A 27,107-nucleotide genomic window follows, 5' to 3' on the forward strand; every position below is an offset into this window, starting at 1 on the left:
GGCTGGAATAGGCTCCAGCACTCCCACAACCCTTCTTGAGGATGAGCGGCTTGGAAAATGAATGGATGGGTGGATTAAAAAAAAAAACATCCCTCTTTCAAAGCAATCGAGTATGATTTGCGCATGCGCACAATCTGAGGTCCGTCTCAGTGCATGCGCAGAAACTTCGCTCACAGGCGGCGTAGCTAACAGTTTAGCTGAACTACGGCGGCTGCTGCCTTCAACATGGAGAGAAAAGGTAAACGGTTGTCCCATGTTGTCTGAGAAAGCTCGGTCGGCGAATGTGACGCCATGTAAACGTTGCCCTCCGACGTGTGCGCGGGAGTTCATTGGACATCAATGTGCGTCAATTGATCAATCGAACGTGTCTTGTCTTTCGATCCCGTACGGTTAGCCTTGCGGCGCTAGCATTAGCCGTGTCAGGATTAGCAAGCCACAGAGCCACGCTCTTTCTGTGACATCTATGACGCCTTTTCTAAATTATTATTTTACATAAGCACGGCATTCAATATGTAATTATATGATCAAGTGTCTGACATTTATCCAATTGCAAATATTTAGTGAGTAGAGTGCTTTAATGTTCTGTACAGGTTTTAAAGACGAAGAATTCGCAGGCTTTCCAGTGTCACACAATTGACTGATGTGTGAATTGCGTGCGTTTAATAATAATAAAAACATTGAATAAAGTCATCCCTCGCTATCCGCAGGACGCAAGGTAGTGAATAGTACACACCCCCACCTCGAAATATTATTGCTTGTATTACCCTAAAAATACTCGACACAGATCTCTAAGCATTTTTGTTCTACGCTCATTTTACAGCAAAAATGTTTTTATGTTTTCAAAATCATATATTCTATTGATTATTTCCTTGATGAGTGGAATAATTCCTTAAAATGTATTTTGCATGAAGGTTTTTTCAAAATCATAATTTTTCTATTACTGATTATTAACTGCTTATTATTGTGTTTAATTAAACGAGTGCACCAAATAAACAACCATTAAACCTTTTTGAAACTGATAGTTACTTCTTGGGTACTGAATAATATAAAGGGCTACTAATCTTTGATCTATACATCTGAGGCTGGATCAAGTTCAACTACTTGTCATCCTTCCATTCATTATCTGAGCTGCGAATCCTCACAAGGGTCGCGGTTGTGTTGGAGCCTATCCTAGCTATCTTCGGGCAGAAGGCAGGGTACACCCTAAACTGGTTGGAAGGCAATTGCAGGACACATGAACAACAACCATCCACAGTCACATTAACACTGAAAAGCAATTTAGAGTCTTCAATGAGCCTACCATGTGAATTACAGGTTATTCTTACTACGACTGTGTATGATTATTTTTCTCCCCTATACATTATGATTCAGTTACTGGTTTGATAGGTCAAATGTCACCTAATGGAAAACGATATTTTTTGGGGAAAAGTAAAAACATATTTGCGTATTATTTTCAATCAAACACAAAGTCTGTTTTCCTGGGTGACTACAGAAATTTGAAGATTTTCTGTTGAGATCCTGAACTCAAAAAGGTTTGTAAAATCTTAGGGTAAACCATGCCTCGAAATGATTAATCAGTTATTGAATGAAATAGTTGTCAATTAATATGATAATTGATTGGATTTTGATTAAACAGTTGCTGCATCTCTCCATACAAGCACTTACAAAGGGACCTTGATGTACTTTACAAATGAGATGCTTAAATTACATCCATCTTCAATCTTATTGGTTTATTCATATACCTTATAGTACTCTGGTTCACAGGGTTTACCTTTTCCTGGAGCTTCATAAACCTCTGACGCTTCAAGGCTGCACAATTATTTTTAATCGTGATTGCGATTTTCTGCTTCCGCGATTAAATTAGCCTAATCTTTAGTGAATTTTTATTTTTAAAACAAGGATACTTCTGCAGATGAAAGGTGCTTTATATGCAGACGTGCCCACAATCTGGTCAGCCAGCCACTAGGGGGGTGAACTCCTTAAAAAAACTTAAAGTCCTTTTGAGGATAGGCAAAGCACTACGGTGCCAATGTCGAAATTAAAGCCTCAAATGAGTAATTTTCACTAAAGTAATATATAGAGCTTTTATTTTGACATTGGACAACTCAGCATATTGGTGGAGAAGCATGATGTCACACACGCTAAGACAGTCATTCATTTCAGTCATTGTAGCGGCTACCTTGAGTTGAATTTTTCGACTGGCCGGACCACACAAAAATCCCTTGAGTAAATAGAGAAATCGTTGGTTCTTGCTTTGCATCTTAAGATTTGGTTAAAACCATTGGATTTGTATAAAGTATCAATTATTGGGCTTCAGACAAAGAGAACATTTTTCCTCGAGCCTTGACTGGTCCCACAGTCGAATGTTCATGTGTTATATGACTATTCGTTGTTGCAATTATTTCACGGTTTGGAGGAACATTCGTGTTTCTTAGCTTTCCTTTGTTGGAACAATGAACGCAGATTAAACATCAGGCATTTAAGTTTACAGCAATCATGTCACCAGTGGTGTTCATTCTAGTGTTCAAAATATTATACTTTTATCCTGTCCTCGTCGCACTTGAGCCATTCAGTGTCCCGACCCGGCAGCCCAAATGGTGTCCCTTTGAAGTGGGCAAGATACCCCCTGGGTTGTGGGGTCTGTCTGGGGTGGAGATTAATTCGCTTAGCGCTACCATGCTAGCCACGGCTGTCCGGTCTTTTCTCTGATGTTCTTGTTGCGGAGTGACACAACCAATGTGCCATCTCCTTGTCTTTCTGTTCCCGTGGGAACATGGGCCGAGTGCGCCGAACTGCGGGGTGTTCGCTACGCTATTATGGAATCAGCTGCATTTTTGTTCTGTTCGTTGTCTTTGTCGTCATTCTACCTTTAGTGGTATCAGACATTAAAAGGAACATTACATTTTACATGATTCATGACTGTATTTAAGTACTCGCTGATACTAAGTATTGATGTTTTATAATGCTATCAAGTCTTTAATTGTACTGAAAATGTATTTTATTTTGATCAAATATTGGCGACCCCTGACCTACAAGAGCGGAGGTAGAAGCACGCAGGTGGATTATATTTTGTGCAGACGATGTAATCTAAAAGAGATTACTGACTGTAAAGTAGTAGTAGGGGAGAGTGTAGCTCGACAGCATAGGATGGTGGTGGGTAGGAAGATTAAGAAGACAAAGGTAGAGCAGAGAACCATGTGGTGGAAGCTGAGAAAGGAAGAATGTTGTGCGGCCTTTCGGAAAGAGGTGAGACAGGCTCTCGATGGACAGCAGAAGCTCCCGGAAGACTGGACTACGACAGGCAAGGTAATCAGAGAGACAGGCAGGAGAGTACTTGGTCTGTCTTCTGGGAGAAAAGGGGAGAAGGAGACTTAGAGGTGGAACCCCAAAATAGTCATACAAGGAAAGAGATTAGCAAAGAAGAAGTGGGACACTGAGAGGCTAAAGGAGTACATCGAGATGCGACGTAAGGCAAAGGTAGAAGTGGCGAAGGCTAAACAAGAGGCATATGAAGACATGTACACCAGGTTGGACACGAAAGAAGGAGAAAAGGATCTCTACAGGTTGGCCAGTCAGAGGGATAGAGATGGGAAGAATGTGCAGCAGGTAAGGGTGGTTAAGGATAGAGATGGAAATGTGTTGACTGGTGCCAGTAGTGTGCTAAATAGAATACTTCAAGAAGTTGATGAATGAAGAAAATGAGAGAGAAGGAAGAGTAGAAGAGGCAAGTGTGAAGGACCAGGAAGTGGCAATGATTAGTAAGGGGGAAGTCAGAAAGGCACTACAAAGGATGAAAAATGGAAAGGCAGTTGGTCCTGATGACATACCGGTAGAGGTATGGAAGCAATTTGGAGAGATGGCTGTGGAGTTTTTGACCAACTTATTCAACAGAATACTAGCGGGCGAAAAGATGCCTGAAGAATGGAGAAAAAGTGTTCTAGTTCGCAAAAGCGATGTTCAGAGCTGTGGGAATTATAGAAGAATAAATTTGATGAGCCACACAATGAAGTTATGGGAAAGATTAGTGGAGGCGAGACTCAGCGAGCAACAGTATGGTTTCATGCCTCGAAAGAGTACCACAGATGCATTATTTGCCTTGAGGATGCTAATGGAAAAGTACAGAGAAGGTCAGAAGGAGCTACATTGTGTCTTTGTGGATCTAGAAAAAGCCTATGACAGAGTACCAAGAGAGGAACTGTGGTACTGCATGCGTAAGTCTGGTGTGGCAGAGAAGTATGTTAAAATAGTACAGGACATGTATGATGGCAGCAGAACAATGGTGAGGTGTGCCTTAGGTGTGACTGAAGAAGTCAAGGTGGAGGTGGGACTGCATCAGGGATCCGCTCTGAGCCCCTTCCTGTTTGTATTGGTAATGGATAGGCTGACAGATGAGGTTAGACTGGAATCTCCTTGGACCATGATGTTCGCAGATGATATTGTGATATGCAGTGAAAGCAGGGACCATGCAGAGGAACAATTAGAAAGATGGAGACATGCACTGGAAAGGAGAGGATTGAAGATTGGCCGAAGTAAAACAGAATATATGTGCGTGAATGAGAAAGGTGGAGGGGGAAGAGTGAGGCTACAGAGAGGAGAGATAGCGAGGGTGGAGGACTTCAAATATTTAGGGTCAACAATCCAGAGCAATGGTGAGTGTGGTAAGGAAGTGAAGAAACGGGTCCAATCATGTTGGAACAGCTGGCGGAATGTGTCTGGTGTGTTATGTGACAGAAGAGTGTCTGCTAGGATGAAGGGCAAAGTTTACAAAACAGTGGTGAGGCCGGCCATGATGTACGGATTAGACGGTGGCACTGAAGAAACAACAGGAAGCAGAACTGGAGGTAGCAGAAATGAAGACGTTGAGGTTCTCGCTTGGAGTGAGCAGGTTGGATAGGATTAGAAATGAGCTCATTAGAGGCACACCCAAAGTTGGATGTGTTGGAGACAAGATTCGAGAGAGCAGACTTTGATGGTTTGGACGTGTTCGGAAGCGAGAGAGTGAGTATATTGGTGGAAGGGTGCTGAAGATGGAGCTGCCAGGCGCAAAAGAGCGAGAGGAAGACCAAAGAGAAGGTTTATGGATGTGGTGAGGGAAGACGTGGGCAGTTGGGGTTAGAGAGGAAGATGCAGGAGATAGGCGAAGATGGAAAAAGATGAGACGCTGTGGCGACCCCTAACGGGACAAGCCGCAAGGAAAAGAAGAAGAAGATTGGCGACCCCTCACGGGACAGGCCGAAAGGAAAAGAAGAAGATTGTTAAAAAAAAAAACACGGCATTATTTAGATTCAGATTTAACTCTTTGAGTAACAACTTGCCACTAGTGACATTTTAAACCCAAGTGCATGTTTTGTCAGTTTTTATTCCTTGTCACATTTCACTTAATTATTGTCTGTAACACAAGGTATTTTACTTGTGTGATGTCTAAATTTGAACACTAGAGGCACTGTATGACGGAGTGGATATTGTAAATTCGAGATGAAGAAAAACGTTGAGTCGAGTGGATGTACAAGAATATGGGTTGTATGTAGACTCTGTTAACTCCAGAGTAAAGTTAGCAAAAACAAATACAGGACTGCCTGTTGAAGATATATTTAAAATCAAATGTTTGGAGGACAACGAAAAAGACACTTTCGCACACCAATTGGGGCAAGGCATCTATTTTGCAGTCTGTGAAGAAAAAGTTAAATCTCTTTCTTAAAGTTCCTCCTCATCACCGACTGGGGTCTGACTCAACCGGTCCAAAAAGTGGTCGGATGTCAAGCTTGTAGCATAATATTGGTTTCAGAGTATCGAAGTGTTTTTAGTACAGTATGAGCACCGATACTGTTTTCGGTATTGAGGCGTTTTTGCTTTTCCTTGTGTGCACGTCAACGGTGCAGATATTTGGACCGAGTCAAAAAAATACCACGCAAACAATCTGCCTCTTGTTTCCACAGTTTTGGCTCTTCAGGCAAGGAAAAAGAGGAGCAAAGCCAAGAAGACATGCAAAAAGTGAGCTTTAACCTTTGTTTTGTTACTTCCTGTTTTGATTGCTACATTGATACTACTTGGGTTTCTTGGTGTTTCTCTTTTTGTGGTCCACCTATTTTAATCCGCACTTGGAGTTCATTGTTTTTACTTGTTTTTTTTTAAAGTTGCTAGAACGGTTGAAAAACTTGTTAATCTGGAAACACTGACTGTTGCTTTTTGTGACGGAATGCCATTAAAAAAAGAACTGGAATTAATACTGAGGCTTCATTCAAATTACATCATAATACCCCCCCGAAAAAAAGGTTTTGAGAACAAAGTGTCACAATAATCTTTTTCCCTCCACCCATAGTGGTTCATTCATTCATTCATTCTCTTCTACTTGTTTGAGGTCGGGTTGCGGCGACAGTAGCTTTAGCAAGGCAAGCATAGACTTCCTTCTCCTCAGCTCTTCCTTGGAGACCCCAAAGCCTTCCCAAGCCAGTTAGGAGGCATAATCTCTCACATCTTGATGACACCAATAGAACCACATATTTTGGCTCCCAGACATGGACACGATCAAACGCTTTCTCCAAGACCACAAAACCGCCATGAAGACTGGCTGGACAAATTCCCATGCACCTCGGAGGACCCTTTCAAGGCTGTAAATGTGGTCCACTATTCCACGGCCAGGATGAAAACAACACTGTTGTTCCTGAATCTTAGATTTGACTTCCTGATGGACCCTCCTCTCCCGCACCTCTGGATAGACCTTACCAGGGAGGCTGAGGAGTGTGATTCCCCATAGTTGGAACACACCCTTCGGTCCCCCGTCTTAAAAAGTGGGACCACCGCTCCAGTTTGCCAATCCAGAGGGTAGAACAATGGGTTGTTCGTCTGCATTGAACACTTGCCCAACTTGGCACATTGTTATGCGCCACCCCCAACTGCCTACAAGCTACAATGCTGAGCCGCAGAGGTGAATATTTGCTTTGGGTCAATTGTCAATGTAACACTAATTCCCTCCATGGCAGTGAATAAGATACAATTCTGGCAGGTTCCCTTTAATGAAGGGGGGGGGGGGGGCAAGGATTAATTAACAGGAGAAGGAATGGGGATAGGATGGTAATTCAGTCACTCACATTTGACGAGCACGAATGCACTCGTGGGCCTTTGTGCTCGCAAATCTTCACAGTCGAGCACGAACAGTCACGCGCGTAAAATTTATGAGTAGAAAAAATAGATTTTGAAAGACGTCACTTATTTTGCGTAGTCTTGACATTAATTTACATGTTTATTTCATAAACGTTGTTAACAAAACAAGCCTGCTCCTAAACAATCAGTATTCACCCGAAAACAGGAAATGCAAGTTAACTGTACTGAGCATCTATAGAAGTTAGTCCAAAAGCGCATGTTCCGAGCTGCTTCACGTACTGCGAGCGTATTCACGTCCAAAGTCATCAACATCATGAGCCATGTCTAAGGAAATTCAGTTACACCAGGGGTGCTCAATGCGTCGATCGTGAGATCTGATCCGGACATTGTGTGTTGTCTGTCTCAAATGTATCCATGCCACACTACAAACATTTTTATTTTTTAAAATAACTTCATTTGTGGTCAGATATCTACAGTAGTACAGTAAAACACTGCCAAACGTACTTTGTGTTGGCAAGCATAAATGTTCTGTTGTGCTTTGGATTTCGGATATTGTTTTCATTGCACACTTTTCTAATGGCTCACTACCTTTGTGGCAAATTATTTCTTTCCAAAATCTTTTTTTTTTTTTTTTAAATAATTGCATTCCCCACGTAACTAAATGTGATAATTATCAACAACAGTCTCAGTATGATGCAGTGCAGTCATAACCTCAAACACACTGTTAAAATGAATTCCTCCCTCACAGTGTTCGTGAAAAGCCATCATGACTAGATTTGTTTAAAAGCAGAATTATGGCTCATCAACAGGCAGCCGGTAAATCCCAGAAGTCGTCAGCAGGCCCAAAATGAAGTGTCGCCTCGGGAACCTGAAGAACCTGAGGAGATTCTGGGCTCTGACGATGAAGAGCAGGAGGATCCGAATGACTATTGCAAAGGTTGAGTCCTTCGTTTTGTTGAAACTTTCCTGTCCACTTGCCCATCAAATTCACCTATTTGTAAGAGTAATACAATAATCAATATATCAATACTAATCAATGGTCCATATCATTTAACATTTATCATTCAACCTCAACTCTGGATGTAAATGGTGTTTTTGTTTCCAGGGGGCTACCATCACGTAAAAGTAGGCGACCTTTACAATGGAAAGTATCATGTCATTAGGAAACTGGGCTGGGGACACTTCTCGACCGTGTGGCTTGCCTGGGACATCCAGTAGGGAACTTAACTCATATTTTGTGTTTTGGAGTCTTGACGCTGGGATGATTTCCAAGCAGCTGATGCATACTAGACCTTAAAACTGTATTCTTCGCAGGATGAAGAGGTTTGTTGCAATGAAGGTGGTCAAGAGTGCAGAACATTACACAGAAACAGCCGTGGACGAGATCAAACTTCTCAAGTCGGTAAGCAAAACCTTGAATAGTCCCCTTCCACCAGAATCAATTTTTTTTCTAAAGTCGATGCATAGCATAGCTCAAAATGAGAGTGTGGTTAGTTTGACATCTTTGTGATTTTTTGATTGCAAAATTCATTTAACATCATAAGTCGTGGAAAATGTGTGGATATGAAATTGCTGACCCAGTCTGATGGTCTGAGCGCTCCCGGTGCTGAAAAGTCTTCTTATGATTAACGCGCATGCATATAGTTTGTAAACTTCTGGCCAGTCTGAAGCGTCCCCATCCATGCTTCAGCGTGTGCCATTCGACAACTTGTCGCCAAGTGTTCATGTTCACTATTGTTATGTGTGGGAAATATTCCAAAACTACGCTGCTTGGAACAGTAACTACATGGACGCCTTCTGCCTTTTTTTTTTTTTTTTTTGACCGGCTGGAACTTTCGCTAACTTGGAATACCCACTGGGACGAACATTTGCTTGTTTGGGAACACTCATTCAACATTGGTGACTATTCGCCGTTGTGGCTCAACTATGTTCTTGAGCGGCTATTTTGTGTTAGCTATTTTATCATGTTTGTGTTGTGTTGATGTGTGTGAGATCAAATTGTCAGAAACGCAATACAACTACCTTGTCGCATTTTGCTGGTTTGAGCGAAGGCGACGTTGGTCTAAATTCACACGTAACACTATGGACGTCTCAGAAAAATGAAGACAGCGAACATACGTATATGTGTACATGTTTTTATCAACTTTTGTTTTAAGGTTAGGGTTAGGATATAATGTATGTTAGCTCCCTCTATGGAGGAGAAGAAGTACGAGGAGGAATGAGAGCGGGTGATTTCCCAGTAAGCGTCAGCTAGGTACCCAGAGTTCCCCTGTTGGTAATGCATGCACATTTATCACAAAGAGAGACTTTTAAGCACGGGGGAGCGCTCAGACTGTCACACCGGCATATTTTTGTCAATGGATATTCAAGTACAGTACCTGCCCACTTTGTGTGTGGTACCCACCCATGCATCTTAGGTGAAGGGCAGCACAGCATCTCCGTTTTTAAGTGAGCTGGTCTCAGGCTCTGCCAAGTTACAAATATAGTTTAAGTATTCATGTGTAGTGTTTTACAACTATACTTACTCTATAAATGTGTTATAATGTAAAGTGATTGATGAAATAGCAGAGCCCACATTCATTATCGCCAACAAAAACATCTCCGGACTTAGGTGTAAGACGCTGATGGATGCGTTGGTGCTGTGAATGCTTGGCTGACCCAAAGAGACAGTGTGATATGGACCAATCAGAAACAATTTGTTTTCCATATTTAAATTGTTGATGAAGAGTAGTCCAATCAGAGCAAAGCTAATTTACATGTTACATGAGAAATCTGACCATTTCAATTGCCAAGTGGAAAAGACTTAAGTTGAAACACTTAAAAAAGGCATTTCCAACCAAAATTAATTTGCAAACCCGATAGAAGGACATCAGAGATGATCAACATTATAAAGAAAAACAGTAATGGAAAGGGACCTTAAATGAAGATGATTATAAATCAGAATCAGGTTTATTGGCCATGTATGTAACAACACACAAGGAATTTGTCGCTGGTAGTTGGTACTGCCCTAGTACCTCAGACATGTTGAGTACGAAGAAGAATAGACAGTCAACAGTCACTGACAGGGACCTTTTTTTTTTTCCTCTTAGAACCTGCACAGTACAGCGCTTGGCCCATGTTCAGTTGATACTTTACTGTCACACTACATTTATTTTTATTCCAGTCTGATACTGTTTTTGTTTGTGTGTGCCCAGGTGAGAAACTCAGACCCTGACGATCCCAAACGGGAGATGGTGGTTCAGATGTTGGATGACTTTAAAATCTCTGGTGTCAATGGAACCCGTATCCTTTATCACTTTTCAACACGTACCTGAGCAATCCTAATTTTGACTCATATTTGATCCATCATCATTTCAACTGCCTGCAGTCCCTGCAGAGAGCAATAGTGTTCCTTTAAAGATGGTTAGTCTTCTGTTTACTATTAAAATCATTCAAAGTCAATGAGCAATAACCCTATACTAATTTTGCAAACCATAACGTACAAATGAGGACAAAATCGTCCGTAACTCTTCTGTTAAATGATGAAAAAGTCACAATACAGCAAAACTACATGCACATCATTATATGACCTTAACCTTTTGCATTCAGATGTCTGCATGGTATTTGAGGTTTTGGGGCATCACTTATTGAAGTGGATCATCAAATCAAATTACCAGGGTTTGCCCCTACCCTGTGTAAAGAGCATTATTAGACAGGTGAGCACAAACAAGACGAATAGTGTGACACGCTGAAGGCGCTGATGACTCATTACATTGTCTGAGGTTGAGGTTGCACTTTTTCTAGCCTCGTATTATCCATTGTGCATTGAAATATGTTCACCTTATCAACTATACATGCAAAATATTACGTCCAGCAGTAGAGCAGCTTATTATATTTTTTGGGGCAGGGTGTGGTTTGTGTGTCCCAATAATCCAAGGAGCTAAGTTGGCTGGGGCTTCGGACGCCTGGTAGGGTCACCTATGGAAACAAGCCTTAGTTGAGGGACCAGACAAACGTAGGCCCAAACGTATTGAGAGGGTCTGCTGGAAACATTTGGCAAAATCCGATTAGAAGGCTTTACAAATCCCATGTTCAACAGAACTTTGCTCATATTCCGGGGAGTGCGTGGCACATTGAGTCAGGGTGGACCATGTTTCGCGCCTCAATTGCTGGGGCGTCTGACTAGAGCTGTGGCTCTAAGGTGGTTGGTGCATGTCGTTGCAGCAATACTCGAACCGGTTGGTTGGTGGACACCAATGGTGAGGGTTGTCGTCACGCATACGTGTCAAGCACAGTAAACAATCCTACCTGGAATTAGAATGTTTTACTTTTGAATTTTTTTTCTGAAGTACAAATAGCCAATTTTAGTTGTGTGAGACCACTTAATCCGAGCCTTGCATTATGTTAAATTTTAATTGGTCGACAATCCCAAACTTTGCTCTCAGGTTCTCCAAGGCCTCGACTACTTGCACACAAAGTGTCAGATCATCCACACAGACATCAAGCCAGAGAATATCTTGATGAGTGTCGAAGAGCCTTATGTCCGGAAGCTGGCAGCAGAAGCCACGGAATGGCAGCGGACAGGAGCGCCACCTCCCTCAGGCTCAGCAAGTACGAAATCCGTTTCTGTGTTCCATGCAGATGAGCTGATGACTGTCTTGTAACTAATAATATTATTTATTTCACAGTTAGCACTGCACCTGCTCCAAAACAGGTAAAACTTTTTTTCTGGCTAGTTTTATTTTTCCAGTGTCCGCAAATATTCTCAAATGAATTGTCCTTCATCCTTATTAAATTTGCTGTTTAGTGGTCTTTAAAAAAATACCAGACATTATAAAAAACATTTATTGGAAAACTTGAGTATGGCAGAGGACATATTGTTTTTCTTGAAAATAATGCATGACATTTTTATAACTTTTTTTTTTTCATTTGAGAACAGATGGTTATATTTGACTATTGGGAATTTTTTAAAATAAAGCTCACCTGCATATTGTCACTGCTGGGCAGTGCGGTCCATCAAACCATCATATATACTGTTTTACATACACACCCACACACACACATTAACCCATCACTCACAAACTCACAAAACTTTAATATGCTAAAACATCCTACTTTATTGTACAGTCATATATTCAAACAGTACGAACCATGCACATTAAAGCCTGCGGTCACACAGAGCCCCTGATCAGACAAAAAGCCTTTAATATGTCTCAAATGCAAACGCCTGTGTAACATCATGTCAATTTTTTTTCTTCCCTCAAATGGCCAGGTTCATGAGCAATGCAGCATGTACAAGTAGTGGGTGGCAAACATACTGAAGTCACTGTAGCTATCCGGTGGGCAGTTTGCCTTTATTTTTTGCAGACTAGCATAATTGTAAGAGGCATTACTGCTCAAATTTATTAAAGTCTTCAATTTCATTGAAGTTGCCTGAAAAGGTCTTTTTAATTAGACATCCTTAAACATACAGGTACCATATGATCAACATGACACCAACCTCAAACACAAGCTTGAACATCCACATTAGTTTGTGAGCTTGTTTGTGCTTGCCTCTTTAACAGACTGTAAAAATGTCCAAAAATAAGAAGAAGAAATTAAAAAAGAAGCAAAAGCGACAGGCGGCGTTGCTGGAAAAGTGCATTATGGACCTGGAGGAGATGGAGAAGATCACAGAGACGCGGGAAGAAGATGAGGATGTCGACGAAGAAGCAGAATCTCCAAAAGGCCGGGCTTGTGCTCCTCTGAGGCAGATGTCTTTGAAGGATTTGGAGAATCATGGCACACGAGGTTAGAAGTCATTTGGAAATAGTTGTGAACATACTTTTTTTGTCATTTTTCCAACTCCCCTCATTTGTTGTTTTACATTCATAATAAATGTTTCCCAACATTTATAGAGCAGAGGCACATATTTTACATTAGAAAGATTTCAAGGCACACTGACGATTGGATGATGATACCTCTTCTTCTTCTTCTTCTTCTTTTCCTTTCGGCTTGTCCCGTTAGGGGTCGCCACAGCGTGTCATCTTTTGCCATCTTAGCCTATCTCCTGCATCTTCCTCTCTAACCCCAACTGCCCTCATGTCTTCCCTCACCACATCCATAAACCTTCTCTTTGGTCTTCCTCTCGCTCTTTTGCCTGGGAGCTCCATCCTCAGCATCCTTCTACCAATATACTCACTCTCTCGCCTCTGAACATGTCCAAACCATCGAAGTCTGCTCTCTCGAATCTTGTCTCCAAAACATCCAGCTTTGGCTGTCCCTCTAATGAGCTCATTTCTAATCCTATCCAACCTGGTCACTCCGAGCGAGAACCTCAACATATTCATTTCTGCCACCTCCAGTTCAGATTCCTGTTGTTTCTTCAGTGCCACCGTCTCTAATCCGTACATCATGGCCGGCCTCACCACTGTTTTGTAAACTTTGCCCTTCATCCTAGCAGACACTCTTCTGTCACATAACACACCAGACACCTTTCGCCAGCTGTTCCAACCTGCTTGGACCCGTTTCTTCACTTCCTGACCACACTCTCCATTGCTCTGTATTGTTGACCCCAAGTATTTGAAGTCGTCGACCCTCGCTATCTCTTCTCCCTGTAGCCTCACTCTTCCCCCTCCACTTTTCTCATTCACGCACATATATTCTGTTTTACTTCGGCTAATCTTCATTCCTCTCCTTTCCAGTGCATGTCTCCATCTTTCCAATTGTTCCTCTGCGTGCTCCCTGCTTTCACTGCATATGACAATATCATCTGCGAACATCATGGTCCAAGGGGATTCCAGTCTAACCTCATCTGTCAGCCTATCCATTACCACTGCAAATAGGAAGGGGCTCAGAGCTGATCCCTGATGCAGTCCCACCTCCACCTTAAATTCCTCTGTCACACCTAAGGCACACCTCACCATTGTTCTGCTGCCATCATACATGTCCTGTACTATTTTAACATACTTCTCTGCCACACCAGACTTACGCATGCAGTACCACAGTTCCTCTCTTGGTACTCTGTCATAGGCTTTCTCTAGGTCCACAAAGACGCAATGTAGCTCCTTCTGACCTTCTCTGTACTTTTCCACGAGCATCCTCAAGGCAAATAATGCATCTGTGGTACTCTTTCGAGGCATGAAACCATACTGTTGCTCGCAGATACTTCTGTCCTGAGTCTAGCCTCCACTACTCTTTCCCATAACTTCATTGTGTGGCTCATCAACTTTATTCCTCTATAGTTCCCACAGCTCTGAACATCCCCTTTGTTCTTAAAAATGGGAACTAGAACACTTTTCCTCCATTCTTCAGGCATCTTTTCGCCCGCTAGTATTCTGTTGAATAAGTTGGTCAAAAACTCCACAGCCATCTCTCCAAATTGCTTCCATACCTCTACCGGTATGTCATCAGGACCAACTGCCTTTCCAGTTTTCATCCTTTGTAGTGCCTTTCTGACTTCCCCCTTAGTAATCATTTCCACTTCCTGGTCCTTCACTCTTGCCTCTTCAACTCTTCCTTCTCTCTCATTTTCTTCATTCATCAACTTCTCAAAGTATTCTTTCCATCTATTTAGTACACTACCGGCACCAGTCAACACATTTCCATCTCTATCCTTAATCACCCTTACCTGCTGCACATCCTTCCCATCTCTATCCCTCTGTCTGGCCAACCTGTAGAGATCCTTTTCTCCTTCTTTCGTGTCCAACCTGGTGTACATGTCTTCATATGCCTCTTGTTTAGCCTTTGCCACCTCTACCTTTGCCCTACGTCGCATCTCGATGTACTCCTTTCGCCTCTCCTCAGTCCTCTCAGTATCCCACTTCTTCTTCGCTAATCTCTTTCCTTGTATGACTCCCTGTATTTTGGGGTTCCACCACCAAGTCTCCTTCTCCCCTTTCCTACCAGATGACACACCAAGTACTCTCCTGCCTGTCTCTCTGATCACCTTGGCTGTCGTCGTCCAGTCTTCCGGGAGCTTCGGTTGTCCATCGAGAGCCTGTCTCACCTCTTTCCGGAAGGCCGCACAACATTCTTCCTTTCTCAGCTTCCACCACATGGTTCTCTGCTCTACCTTTGTCTTCTTAATCTTCCTACCCACCACCAGAGTCATCCTACACACTACCATCCTATGCTGTCGAGCTACACTCTCCCCTACCACTACTTTACAGTCAGTAACCTCCTTCAGATTACATCGTCTGCACAAAATATAATCTACCTGCGTGGTTCTACCTCCGCTCTTGTAGGTCACTATGTGTTCCTCCCTCTTCTGGAAATAAGTGTTCACTACAGCCATCTCCATCCTTTTTGCAAAGTCCACCACCATCTGCCCTTCAAAGTTCCTTTCCTGGATGCCGTACTTACCCATCACTTCTTCATCGCCCCTGTTTCCTTTACCAATATGTCCATTACAATCTGCACCAATCACAACTCTCTCGCTGTCTGGGATGCTCAGAACTACTTCATCTAGTTCCTTCCAGAATTTCTCTTTCAACTCTAGGTCACATCCTACCTGTGGTGCATAGCCGCTAACCACATTATACATAACACCCTCAATTTCAAATTTTAGTCTCATCACTCGATCTGATACTCTTTTCACCTCCAAGACATTCTTAGCCAGCTCTTCCTTTAAAATAACCCCTACTCCATTTCTCTTCCCATCTACTCCGTGGTAGAATAATTTAAACCCTGCTGCCAAACTTCTAGCCTTACTACCTTTCCACCTGCTCTCTTGGATGCACAGAATATCAACCTTTCTCCTAATCATCATGTCAACCAACTCCTGAGCTTTTCCTGTCATAGTCCCAACATTCAAAGTCCCTACACTCAGTTGTAGGCTCTGTGCATTCCTCTTTTTCTTCTGACGCTGGATCCGGTTTCCTCCTCTTCTTTGTCTTCGACCCACAGTAGCTGAATTTCCACCGACGCCCTGCAGGTTAGCAGTGCCGGGGGCGGGCGTTGTTAACCCGGGCCACGACCGATCCGGTATGGGATTCTTTAGATGAACGCTCATATTTGTTTGGCACAGTTTTTACGCCGGATGCCCTTCCTGACGCAACCCTCTGCATTTATCCGGGCTTGGGACCGGCCTACAGATTGCACTGGTTTGTGCCCCCATAGGGCTGCATTTGGATGATGATACCTCAAGGAGTATATTGACACACTGTGCCAGGGGTGCTCAGCAGAATCGTGAAGGCAGTTTTGTTCGATAATACGACCCCTTCCTCCCCCCCAAAAAAAGAACATTTTTACCCCAAGATGTACTTTTCAAGAAGCCAGCCTCTCGCGAGCGACTGAGGGCGAGGGGGGGTGGGGGGGAGTGATGCTCCCAAACCGTTTTAAGGTTAATGTGATGTTGCTTCCTCTATTTAAAATACCAAATTAGCTTTTTGTGCACCGTATTGTGTGTGCTTTCATCCTGGATCAGGCTGTGCCAAGGTAGAATTTTAAAATTACGCACTGTCTCATCCTGCACTTTCTACATTGACAGACCTTTCCCAGTCGGAAAAGAGAAAATCTCATCCAGTTGAACCACTTTTTCTTCGATTATTCACATACTCCGGCAGTCACTTTATCTTTAAACAACATCATTTCTTTTTTATCTTTCTCCATTCATATTGAACATAAAAATAAGCAATATGCCTAGCTCGTCTTTGCCCAGACTGTGTTGCGAACTAAAGCAGCGATGGTGGATGCTGTAATTATAAAACACATTGATGGTCTGCGTAAGTACTGTAACATTTGTAATTATGAGTGTACGTCTTTAAGAGCTGTGAAGAGACTGCATCTGCAGTGCACAATTGCGCACACACGCAGTTTAGAGGGAACATTGACTGACATCTTTTTTACTTGTTTAATTTTTTTGGCACGCTGTCCCGCAATCGACGCATTGAGCACCCTTGCTTTAGCCTATCATCCATACCAACGCTTGATTCAGGTGTGCCCAATATGTCAATCGCATTGCGTCGATTGACTGACTTTTTCTCCCCTCCCCTCCAGTCGGTAGATCGTGAGTGGTTAGCTGCTTAAAAAGTAGATCTTGGGGCTGAGAAGTTTAAGGACCCCTAAACTACACAAACTGTGTAAGCACTGTATTGATGCTATGTTGGTCACTCAATTGTGATTCCTGCAGTAGTTCTAAAATCATTGCAGGTAAACAGAATGAAAACAAGATGGAAAAGCTTACATGCTGCAAACCCAACATTAGTCTGTGAAATATTTTAACGATGGTTCTTAAAATATGATCACATCATTGTCTAATTTCATTTGCTCAATCTTTGTTGAGTTCCTTATGAGAAGAGTTACAAATTATCTCTAAACCTCTGCCTCATCCACTGCTTTCTTAAAAGCTTCCTGAAGCACTTTAATATTTACAAAAAATATTAGTGACCCACACAAGGCTTTTGTGTGTAATGAGCTATTTTTGAAAATGTACAATTCTTTCATTTTTTTATTTTTTAGAATTTCAACATACATAAGGGTAATCACACAAGTATCTGCTAATTTTTCATTACCATGCCAAGCTCTATATTTCCTCAGCAATGAAGTGCTTTTATTGATGTAAGATAGCTCGGTGAAGCAGAGCCAACACTTCACCTACAATAAAGTTATCTAAAAAGAAACCTCTTCCCAGAAAAGAGTACAAATATATTTAATTACAAAACTAACAGCACACAATGCCTCAATGAGAAGAAAATGACCTCATTTGGTGTCAAAAGATCAAAATTATTCATGGAGTCGGTAGAACAAGGTGAGGGCAGCAAAAATCCAAAATCCAACAACAGGAGCAAAACATCCAACAAATCTGCAAATACAATACAGTTTGTTTCCTTACAAAAGCAATTTGGCGTGGCTCATCCAAACAACACACTTCTTGTATCGATCACATTTTTTTTTTTTTTTAAGCGATACACTCACCAGTACGGGGATTTCACTCTTGTGCATTCAGTAGAGTGCTGATGCACCAACCAGTGTTGTTTGTCCCATCACCATGCTACACGACCCCCCAAAAAATGTCACAAAATGGATAATATCCCAAGGCGCCTGTGAGGATCTCCTGCGGAATAATGTGGTTTGTGATCAATGTAATCCCAACAGTGTGTGTGAAAAACGTTTGTCCTTTGTGGATGGTCTCAGAAAGTGGCATGAATGCAGATGGGGTGTCTGAGCCCAGCTGTAACGGACACACGGAAGTCGAGCAGAGCCTGCCCCGATGGAGAGAGGAAGACCAACATAATGGCAATGCTGCAGAGAAGAAACACAACTCCATCTGCAATGGTTTGCATTGTGCCGACCTCAAGAAAGAGCTTCACACTGAAATCGAAGAAGCGGCTCACTGCAGTGGCGCATCTGCCAGGCACTTTTCTGGTGGGCTAGATGTGAAGTTGGAAGAGAGCATTTGTCCAGAGCAGGGAGAAGATGGAAGTGAGGAAAATCTGCAAAATGGTCAGTTAGACAAAAACATTCACCATCTTTGTGATGTTCATTCTGCCACGTTGCTACTGTTCTTAGCGCTTTCTTATGTCTGTGTTCTGATACAGGTAAGCAAACGGCAGGGTCTTTGCTCGTCAACCCCCTTGAGCCAATCAACGCAGACAAGATCAAGGTTAAGATTGCAGACCTGGGGAATGCCTGCTGGGTGGTGAGTTGCCCTGTTGTGACCTGAAGGATTTCCTGATTACATGACAGACCTTCCAGACACCTAAAGTCACCCAGATACCAGAATAGAAACAGCCTTAGCAGCTTTGTCGGTCTGGGCAATAAGGCCTTAAAAAGAAATCCAACTTATATATTTTATATTTTATAGACAAAGCAAATATTTATTTCTCCTGATTCTAAATATTTTTTTTCAAGGTTGTAATTTTCATTTATTTACTTATTAAGGTTTGTTTTTGTCTCATCCCGCTTCTCACTTTCGACTACGTTCTGGCTGTGGATTGAAAAACTGCAGCTAATCTGTGATACACAGTGAACCCACAAGTTTGATTATTTCACCCAGAATACTAAAGAGGAATGTGATGCAAAACCTGCGAGACAAAAATTGCCTTTGATGGCAACAAGACTGATGCACAAGCATCTAAAAAGAAAGCAAGTTGTGGCTTTCTCAATTTTATGATGAAGAGGGACGCAAAGTTTATTAAAAGTTCAATCTACTCATATCTTTTGCAGATGTCTTACACACTTGAAGAAGGTAGCTAATGGTTATATTAGAGCAGCTGGTATGATAAGATGTGGTTGCTAGTTGAAGATCAAAATATTTCTTTGAAGTATCCCTACTGCACCACAGTATATTCTGATTCGGTGGCAGTGCTCAGTGTGCCCGCTTAGGTTGGCAACACTGCTTTTGTAAAGTAGGTCCTTTCTTTTTGCAGTAATTTTGTTGGTTTAAGCAGTCCACATCAGCAGGGGCATGCTTTTAACCGCGGCAGCTGCTAAGAAAAAAATATCAACATAATACACTTCATCCTTATAAATATATTCAAATTAATCAATTGCAATGATTATTCACCCAGCCCCTCTTTTTCTTTAGTAATGGTACTCTGATGCTAAGGCTTAGCATTTGGCGAGTGTGGAAGACACTTGTTAATTTTTGTTTGTCATTCTGAATTCCCCTCAGCACAAACACTTTACCGAAGACATCCAGACACGGCAGTACCGCTCCTTAGAGGTACTCATCGGCGCAGGGTACAGCACACCGGCGGATATCTGGAGCGCAGCCTGCATGGTAAGAGGCTACACATGACATCACACAAAATAATAGACTAAACTAATGCAGCCCGACAAGGCTTCTTACTCCAGTGCAGTTATCAGCCTGTCATAGTTTGTGAATTCTTGTTGATGATGATCATCATGATAATTTTGTTGCCTCAGGCCTTTGAACTCGCCACAGGAGACTACTTGTTTGAACCACACACCGGTGAAGATTATTCCAGGGATGAAGGTAAGACTCAGCTCTCTTCCTCTCCATTCCCTATTTTTGTTCATTACGTCTTGTCCCTATGGAGAGTTCTGTGGCTGTACGTAGAGTTTACATATCTTATTCTGTGCTTGAAGAGCATACATGCTAATTTATCTGTTTTAATGATTCTCAAGCAGTTGACACATTTAAAGTTTTTACAGTAATCACAGCAACATGTTACCAACCAGTTACATTGCCTCCCCATCGATATAGATCCTTATCCTACAATGCAAGTAAAGGCGGTCCGTTAAACACACATGAAGTGATATTGAGTAAAAATTGTCGCATTAGATTGTCACCATTCCTGTGAGTACCCCCGCCCCCACTCCTCACCATCACCTGAATACTGGAGACAGGGCCATCATCTGCTCCTTTACCTTGTCTTCTAATTCTGCATGTCTCCTTGTCCTCCTACTAATTATTATATTTATTTAACTTCATGCTTTCTGTTCTGACTTGATTCTGCTCCAGCATGTAAGGATGCGCTCCCTTTTCTTCCCTTGACACATTTTGTCCGTGTTTCCAGTGCAATTGCAGCTATATATAGGTATTTCTCTCTCTCTCTCTCTCTCTCTCGCTCTCTCTCGCTCTCTCTCTTTCTCTCTCTCTCTCTCTCTCTCTCTCTCTCGCATTTCTATATATTTATAGTTGGAAAAAGGATGCCATCAAATACTCACTTTTGCTTTATTATATTCTTAGTATACTCCTTATATATTTATGGTATGCAGTCGGTAAGCACCAAACTAAGATGAGTATTTTTCTAAAGATCTCATGAGTGTTCACATCTACCAATGGATTGAATACTTACAGCAATGCAACACATTGTTGTCAGAATTATGTTATAATAGGCAAATCCAATCAAAAGTAATTGTTCAGTCTTAATCCCATCAAATCTTTCACGGGAAAACTGATACTACATTGCCAAGGAGTACATGAATGGTGCAACTTCCATTTGCCCTTCTTTACCACACCCAATGCAGCAGCCACAGCTACAGACCATTCAGCGCTCAATATGGTGTCTACGTCTATCCCGTTTGTATCTCAGAAAACATGACCCCTGTCGTTCATATGTCACTGTCATTCACAATCTTCAACTAACATGAAACGGAGGAAACGCCACCCTGTGGTGTCCTACCCAGCACCAGCTGTAGGGACTCCCCCGATTTGGAGGTTTAAATGCAGCAGATTTTCCAAATATCGCATGTGGGTTGTCCTCGAGTATGAAGGCAAAACAGTGCGCAATAGCCGGAGTGATGTCAGCTTGTCACTGCCTGCACAAAGAATCCTTTAGCCTTTATAATTCACCTCCCCGTGCACACACTGTAATCACATTGAAATTTGTGGCTTGCAACTTTATTTAACAATTTATAAAACAGATTTCGTAAGATTACTGTGTACTACAATAATGAACCTGTCTGTTTACTCGCAAATTTACAGAGGTCATATCCGATGTCTTATTCGTATATGTGGGTTCACCAGATGACAAGAAGTCTTCCCAAAATAACTCTTTAGCGACGACATTGCCATCTTACTACACTCCTGCCGCCAGTCACTTGGGAACATTATGGAAATATTGGTACAAGATATCCATTAAATTTTTTTTTTCTTCATTTAAGACATTTTAGATACAGATAAACATTTTCTAAGATTTGAAAAAATATTTTGTGTGTAGCAGGCTGCACTCTTTGAACCAAGACTTGTAACAACAACTATCTTTCGGTCCTTGCATCCGTCCATCGGCTTCCAGCAAAAATCTGAATCCACTATTAAGGTCCATTTGATTACTTGTGTGGCGCTTCATGACCTTGCCCCTTCCGACATCTCTGAGCTACTTACCCATCATTCCAACACAAGCCCTCTCCACTCCAACAATCTTGGCCTTTTAGCCATCCATTCCTCGCACACACCATAAATCAAAAGTGTGTATTTGCATATTCAGCCCAAACTCTGTGGAACCAACTTCCAAAATCATTTACCGTAATTTCGCGCCACAACTTTTTTTCACACGCTTTCAACCCTTCGGTTTATGCAGTGATGCGGCTAATTTGTGCATTTTTTCTAACGGCCGCAAAGGGGCACTCGAGCGGAAAAAGGTAAGTGTGAGACCGGTGGAATATATTTGCCGAGGAAGTGACTTTTACTGCTCCAGCCCTCTTAGCACTGCGCTAGCGTGTTACTGCCGTTATTTTTTTTTTAACCGGCCCTGTTAGCGCGTGCCTAGCATTAGCGTGGCTGCGCTAGCGTTAGCGTGACGGAGTTAGCATTAGCGTGGCGGCGCTAGCGTTAAACTCACTGTGTACCGTCTTTCTTTGTAAATGTCTCCTTTTTCAATGTGGGTTTCAATGTGGGCACTTGCAGCTTTCACACAGCTGCGGGGTATGTATGTACCAAATGGTATTTCCTTTACAAATGTAATGGGTGAGCCTTATAACCAGGTGCGCTCTGTAGGCCGGTAATTACGGTAGTTATACCAAACCTGTAAACAGTTTAAAAAATCTGACAAATTTTTACCACCAAGCCTTTCCTTAGATCTTACGTTTTTTATGTTTCCCATCTTGTTTATTGTCTTCTTGGTTTTCCTCTTGGCTTGTTCAATTTTTAGCTGTTTTATAAAAAGCACATTGTACATAAATAATTAAATACAGTAAATAAACAAATGACGTTCTTGTCATACAGTCTGTTAGAGGTGAGAGAGAAGTCAAACCGTGTGCGTGCTGGACGTGACACTATGTAAGGGTTAAAATTAGAGTTGCAGGATATGTTAAATGTTCATTTTTACTCCTTGTGGTGGGTCGATTGGACTGATGACTGGATGGTGAGCTGCCCTCTTAGTCTCTTGTTATATGAGCGAAATGTATATTGTCTGTGTATTCAAATGCTTTTGTTATGGCCTCCCATTCGTGCACTGCTTACCATGTCAGGCTGTCATCCTCATCCATTGTCGAATGTTCCACATGACCGTTTGCCATCTCTTCTTTTCTCCACCGCTTTCTTGTTGCTCCGCTTCCGACGGGCCTTGTCTCCAGATCACCTTGCGCTCATGATCGAGTTGCTCGGTAGAATTCCTCGCCACTATGCTCTGAGTGGGAAATACTCACAGGAATACTTCACAAAGAAAGGTATGCTACTTGCCTGTCACTTACACTCTCTCGTCCATGTTTGTTTCTTTTCCCCCCCGGCAACTGCGTGTGGTGTAGACCACATAGCGCTGATCATTGAGCTGCTGGGGAGTGTCCCACGCAAACTCATAATGAACGGAAAATATTCCAAGGATTTTTTCACCAAGAAAGGTAATCAAATAAAAAATGCACCCGTCTTCTGAGCAGATGATTGGTCAATTTCTGAGATTGTTTTGTTTGATTGGGAGAGAATTTTCATTGTTGTTGATTTTGAAGTACAGACTAGTAGTGGGCAAAGTATGGCCATACGGTTTGCCCTGTCCTGTAATCTGGCTAACCTAAAATTTAATAGGTGAATATAAATTGGAAATAATGGAATTACACAACAGTAAAGACCATAGCAAAACAATGCTCTTGTAAAAATGTGATTCTGTTGTGAGCAATACTGAAATATTAGGTTCTGATAAACTTGATGGTAATGTTGCACTTGTATGGTTGTAAAATAGCCCTGAGTGTATTGTATATTTAATTTATCCAATTAATAAATGAACCGGGGCTTTTGAAATCTACAAGGGATTAAAAGCTCTTTTGACTTTGTATCTCCCCACAAAATGTAGACAATGTTTTGACACGGCAAGGAAACATGGAAATGATTTCTTCATCAATGGATCGTAAACCTGTTGTTCTGTCCGCAGGGGAACTGAAACACATCACCAAGTTGAAGCCGTGGGGGTTGCTGGAAGTGCTGGTGGACAAGTACGAGTGGCCTCGCCAAGAGGCAGAGTGCTTTGCCGACTTCCTGCTCCCCATGCTGGAGCTGGTTCCCGACAAGAGAGCCACGGCGGCCGAGTGCCTACGCCATCCCTGGCTGACTCTCTAGGAAGACCTCTCCCCTCCTTCCACTCTCTTCGGAGAATGCAACAGATCACTTTCCAGTTTGGGCATATCATGAATATTTATTTCTCTCGTTGTTCTTTGGTTATCGTATTTGTCAGCGCGATGGGGATGTTCCTCGGTCGGCTTCAACTGCTGTCCCCGACCTGGCGAACTCTGTTCTTGTTCCGCTAATGACTCTTCCTTGTTTGTTCTACTTCTGCACTAAAACCAACCCAAACAAACCAAGGATATGTAGCCATGTCCCCACAAGTTTATTAGTGCTGTCTCTCTTTTTTCTTTTTTTTTTTTTTAAACTGAGTCTTTTATTTTCTATGAAACATGTATGCTATACATTTTTGTATTAGTTACGGAGGCTTATGAAATTGCACACGGGGCTGGCATGCACACTGACAATGATAACATTCTAGCATTTCTCCAGGCAGACTTATTTAGTGAGACACAAGTGTCTTGTCTGTTGATGCACAAACATCATCTTTGTCACGTGTTTTGCTGTGTAATAGCTTCATAATAATAATAATAACAATAATAGTAATAATAATAGATGCATCATTGGCGAATCCCTTTCAAACTATTCTTTTTTTTTTTTTTTTTTTTTGAGAACAGTGGAAATGCAGGATGGGCTCAACTGACGTTATGCTTGTGTACTGCATTCACCAGAATGTGTACTTTGAGAGGATTTGCAAATATATTTTTCCATACATCCAATCTTTGGGGATTTTATTTAGCCACAATTCAACTTAGCGTCAAATAAATGAGCAACCTCATTGCCATTGGATGCTGGTGTTCTTCTAGAATAGCTTCCCAACCTTTGTTGAGCCAAGGCACATAGGGGAAAGGTCTCACGCCACACCAACAAAGTTCTGCCTGACACGACATGTTGCTGGCAGAAAAAGTTCTTACGTGGTTTGTGGAAATACATTTTGGTGAATTGCTAGGTTGGGAGTCAAATGGGACGATTCAGGAATTGAACGCGACAGAAAGCAACACAAAACACAAGCCCATCAAAAAGGAAAGAAAGTGAAGATTGTATATATCTGTACCAAAGAGTTTACCTCCCTCTAAATATAAGTTATGTACAGTTTTTAACAAAATGGTGTATCTTAGCTAAAGTGATTTAGCTGGCTAGCTGTGTTTTATTAAACGGGTGAAAGGTGTTTGTGTTTGGTTTGTGTGTGTGTGTGTGTGTGAGAGAGAGAGAGAGAGAGATATCTAAAGCTGAACAAATTCAACCTAGAATAAAGTTGCATACCACACCAGTTCCCATGAATTGTTCTATTTATCCAAAAAAAAAAACTGCAGAGTCTGTATCTTGGAGACTAAGTGCCGGCTCATCAAGGGTTTTCTGCAAAGAAATAATGAACATGAATTAGGAGAGCAAAGCTCCCCTTCCCCTAAAAAATGCATGAAATTGCTGTGTGTGGTAAGAATATATACACAGTATGTATAAATATAGACAGTATGTATAAATATACACAAAGTGTGTGTATGTATGTATATATATATATATATATATATATATATATATATATATATATATATATATATATGAAATATATTCATATATGTAAGAACCAATTTTTCTGACTAATGAGCAATGATTTAATGATGTAGGAAAATGCAAAGTGAACGGGTGCAAGTCTGAATCTCTGCAAGTACATTTTTGGCATTTTGAAATGAACACTACATACAACAAGCTGAGGAAATTACAAATTTGCAGCAGTAGTGAGTGGTACAGTACTGTATATGGTACTTGGCCAACCTAAAAATTACAAATTGTTTATACATTTTTATTTTTTACCCAAAAGATACAAATGAGCCCCAATCGCATTAAATATCCGTTTTCTGAGGCTCTTATCCTCACGGGGGTCACAGGAAGGGTACACCATGAACAGGTTGCCAGCCAATTGCAGGCCACAGCGAGGCAGACAAGTCGCATTCACAATCACATCCATCCATTTTCTTCTGCCACTTATCCTCACGAGGGTCGTGGGGAGTGCTGGAGCCTATCCCAGCTCTAAAGGGGCAGGAGGCAAGGGACACCCTGAACTGGTTGACAGCCAACCGCAGGGCACATGGAGACAGACAACAGTCGCACTCGCAATCACACCTCGGGGCAATTTTAGAGTGTCCAATTCATGTTGCATGTTTATGGGATGTGGGAGGAAACCGGAGTGCCCGGAGAAATCCCACACAGGCACGGGGAGAACATGCAAGCTCCACACAGGCGGGTCCAGGATTGAACCCGGGACCTCAGAACTGTGAGGCCAATGCATGACAGCTGCCCCATTGTTCCTTGTCCATGGTGTAAAATTCCACAAATGGGGGTTGCACAGTGAAATTTTAGTCTGCTTTCATTCATTGTATTTTCGCCTAAAATCAATATTTTATCATTTGTAAATTTGAATAATTGAAAACAAGTGTTTATCTGGCTGATGATGGTAGATTTATTTCATTACTAAAAACACACTTCATAAGCTATTTCTGAGCATATTGGATGACGCCATTTCTTTCCTATATTTCTGTTGGCTGAACGTTGTTAATTCTCTTCTGATTGGTCCAGCCTCTTGTCTACAAACATCCCGCCATGTGCTTCCTGGGTAGTTTTGTTGTTGAGTGAAAAACACGATTATTTTGATACGTAGCATGTTTTTTTTAAATGTTTATCATGGACAAAACATCGTACATTTTCATAAATCTTTCAGAATACCTAAGAAGAGAAGAATTATTGAGGAACAAGTAAAAGGGGAAATATCTGAAGGAAAACTTCCAAGTCTTGCCTTCTGCACGTCTGATATGAAAAATGGCCATCTCCGATCAGTGAAGACTGCAAAAAAAAGGGACAGATTGCAGGGCACCATTCCACCACATTGAGTTTGTTCATTGATTTCTAGGGCCACAAAATACCAGCATTTATCCTGAGAATCTGACCGGAGACCTTTTACAGCGGTGAGGGTTGAATAATGACCAGAACAAACTATTCGCCATGATCAAGGGATTGGTTAACTGAATGTCTAAAGTTACTCTATACTTTTTTTTTTTTTTTTTTTTGCTCAGATTTGGACAGATTGGCCAAA

The 27,107-nt window shown here is 41.8% G+C and overlaps 1 protein-coding gene across 2 annotated transcripts; it reads left to right on the forward strand.

Moving 5' to 3' along the window:
• The first annotated feature begins 92 nt into the window (after positions 1–92).
• srpk1a (SRSF protein kinase 1a) lies at positions 93–25,289 on the forward strand. 2 transcript variants are annotated; one of them, XM_061840347.1, is made up of 16 exons: positions 93–238; positions 5,937–5,991; positions 7,911–8,038; positions 8,207–8,315; positions 8,416–8,503; positions 10,296–10,383; positions 10,690–10,796; positions 11,526–11,691; positions 11,769–11,794; positions 12,645–12,870; positions 18,196–18,504; positions 18,600–18,700; positions 19,676–19,783; positions 19,930–19,999; positions 23,044–23,136; positions 23,832–25,289. In XM_061840347.1, the coding sequence occupies exons 1-16, from the start codon at positions 226–228 to the stop codon at positions 24,014–24,016; spliced, it is 1,872 nt and encodes a 623-aa protein (XP_061696331.1). In that variant the 5' UTR covers positions 93–225; the 3' UTR covers positions 24,017–25,289. The 2 variants fall into 2 exon arrangements, with proteins under 2 accessions (XP_061696331.1, XP_061696323.1); XM_061840339.1 differs by lacking the exon at positions 23,044–23,136 and adding an exon at positions 23,215–23,307.
• The last annotated feature ends 1,818 nt before the right edge of the window (positions 25,290–27,107 follow it).

Source organism: Syngnathoides biaculeatus, chromosome 2 (genome assembly GCF_019802595.1).
Source record: "Syngnathoides biaculeatus isolate LvHL_M chromosome 2, ASM1980259v1, whole genome shotgun sequence".
NCBI classification, from domain to species: domain Eukaryota; kingdom Metazoa; phylum Chordata; class Actinopteri; order Syngnathiformes; family Syngnathidae; genus Syngnathoides; species Syngnathoides biaculeatus.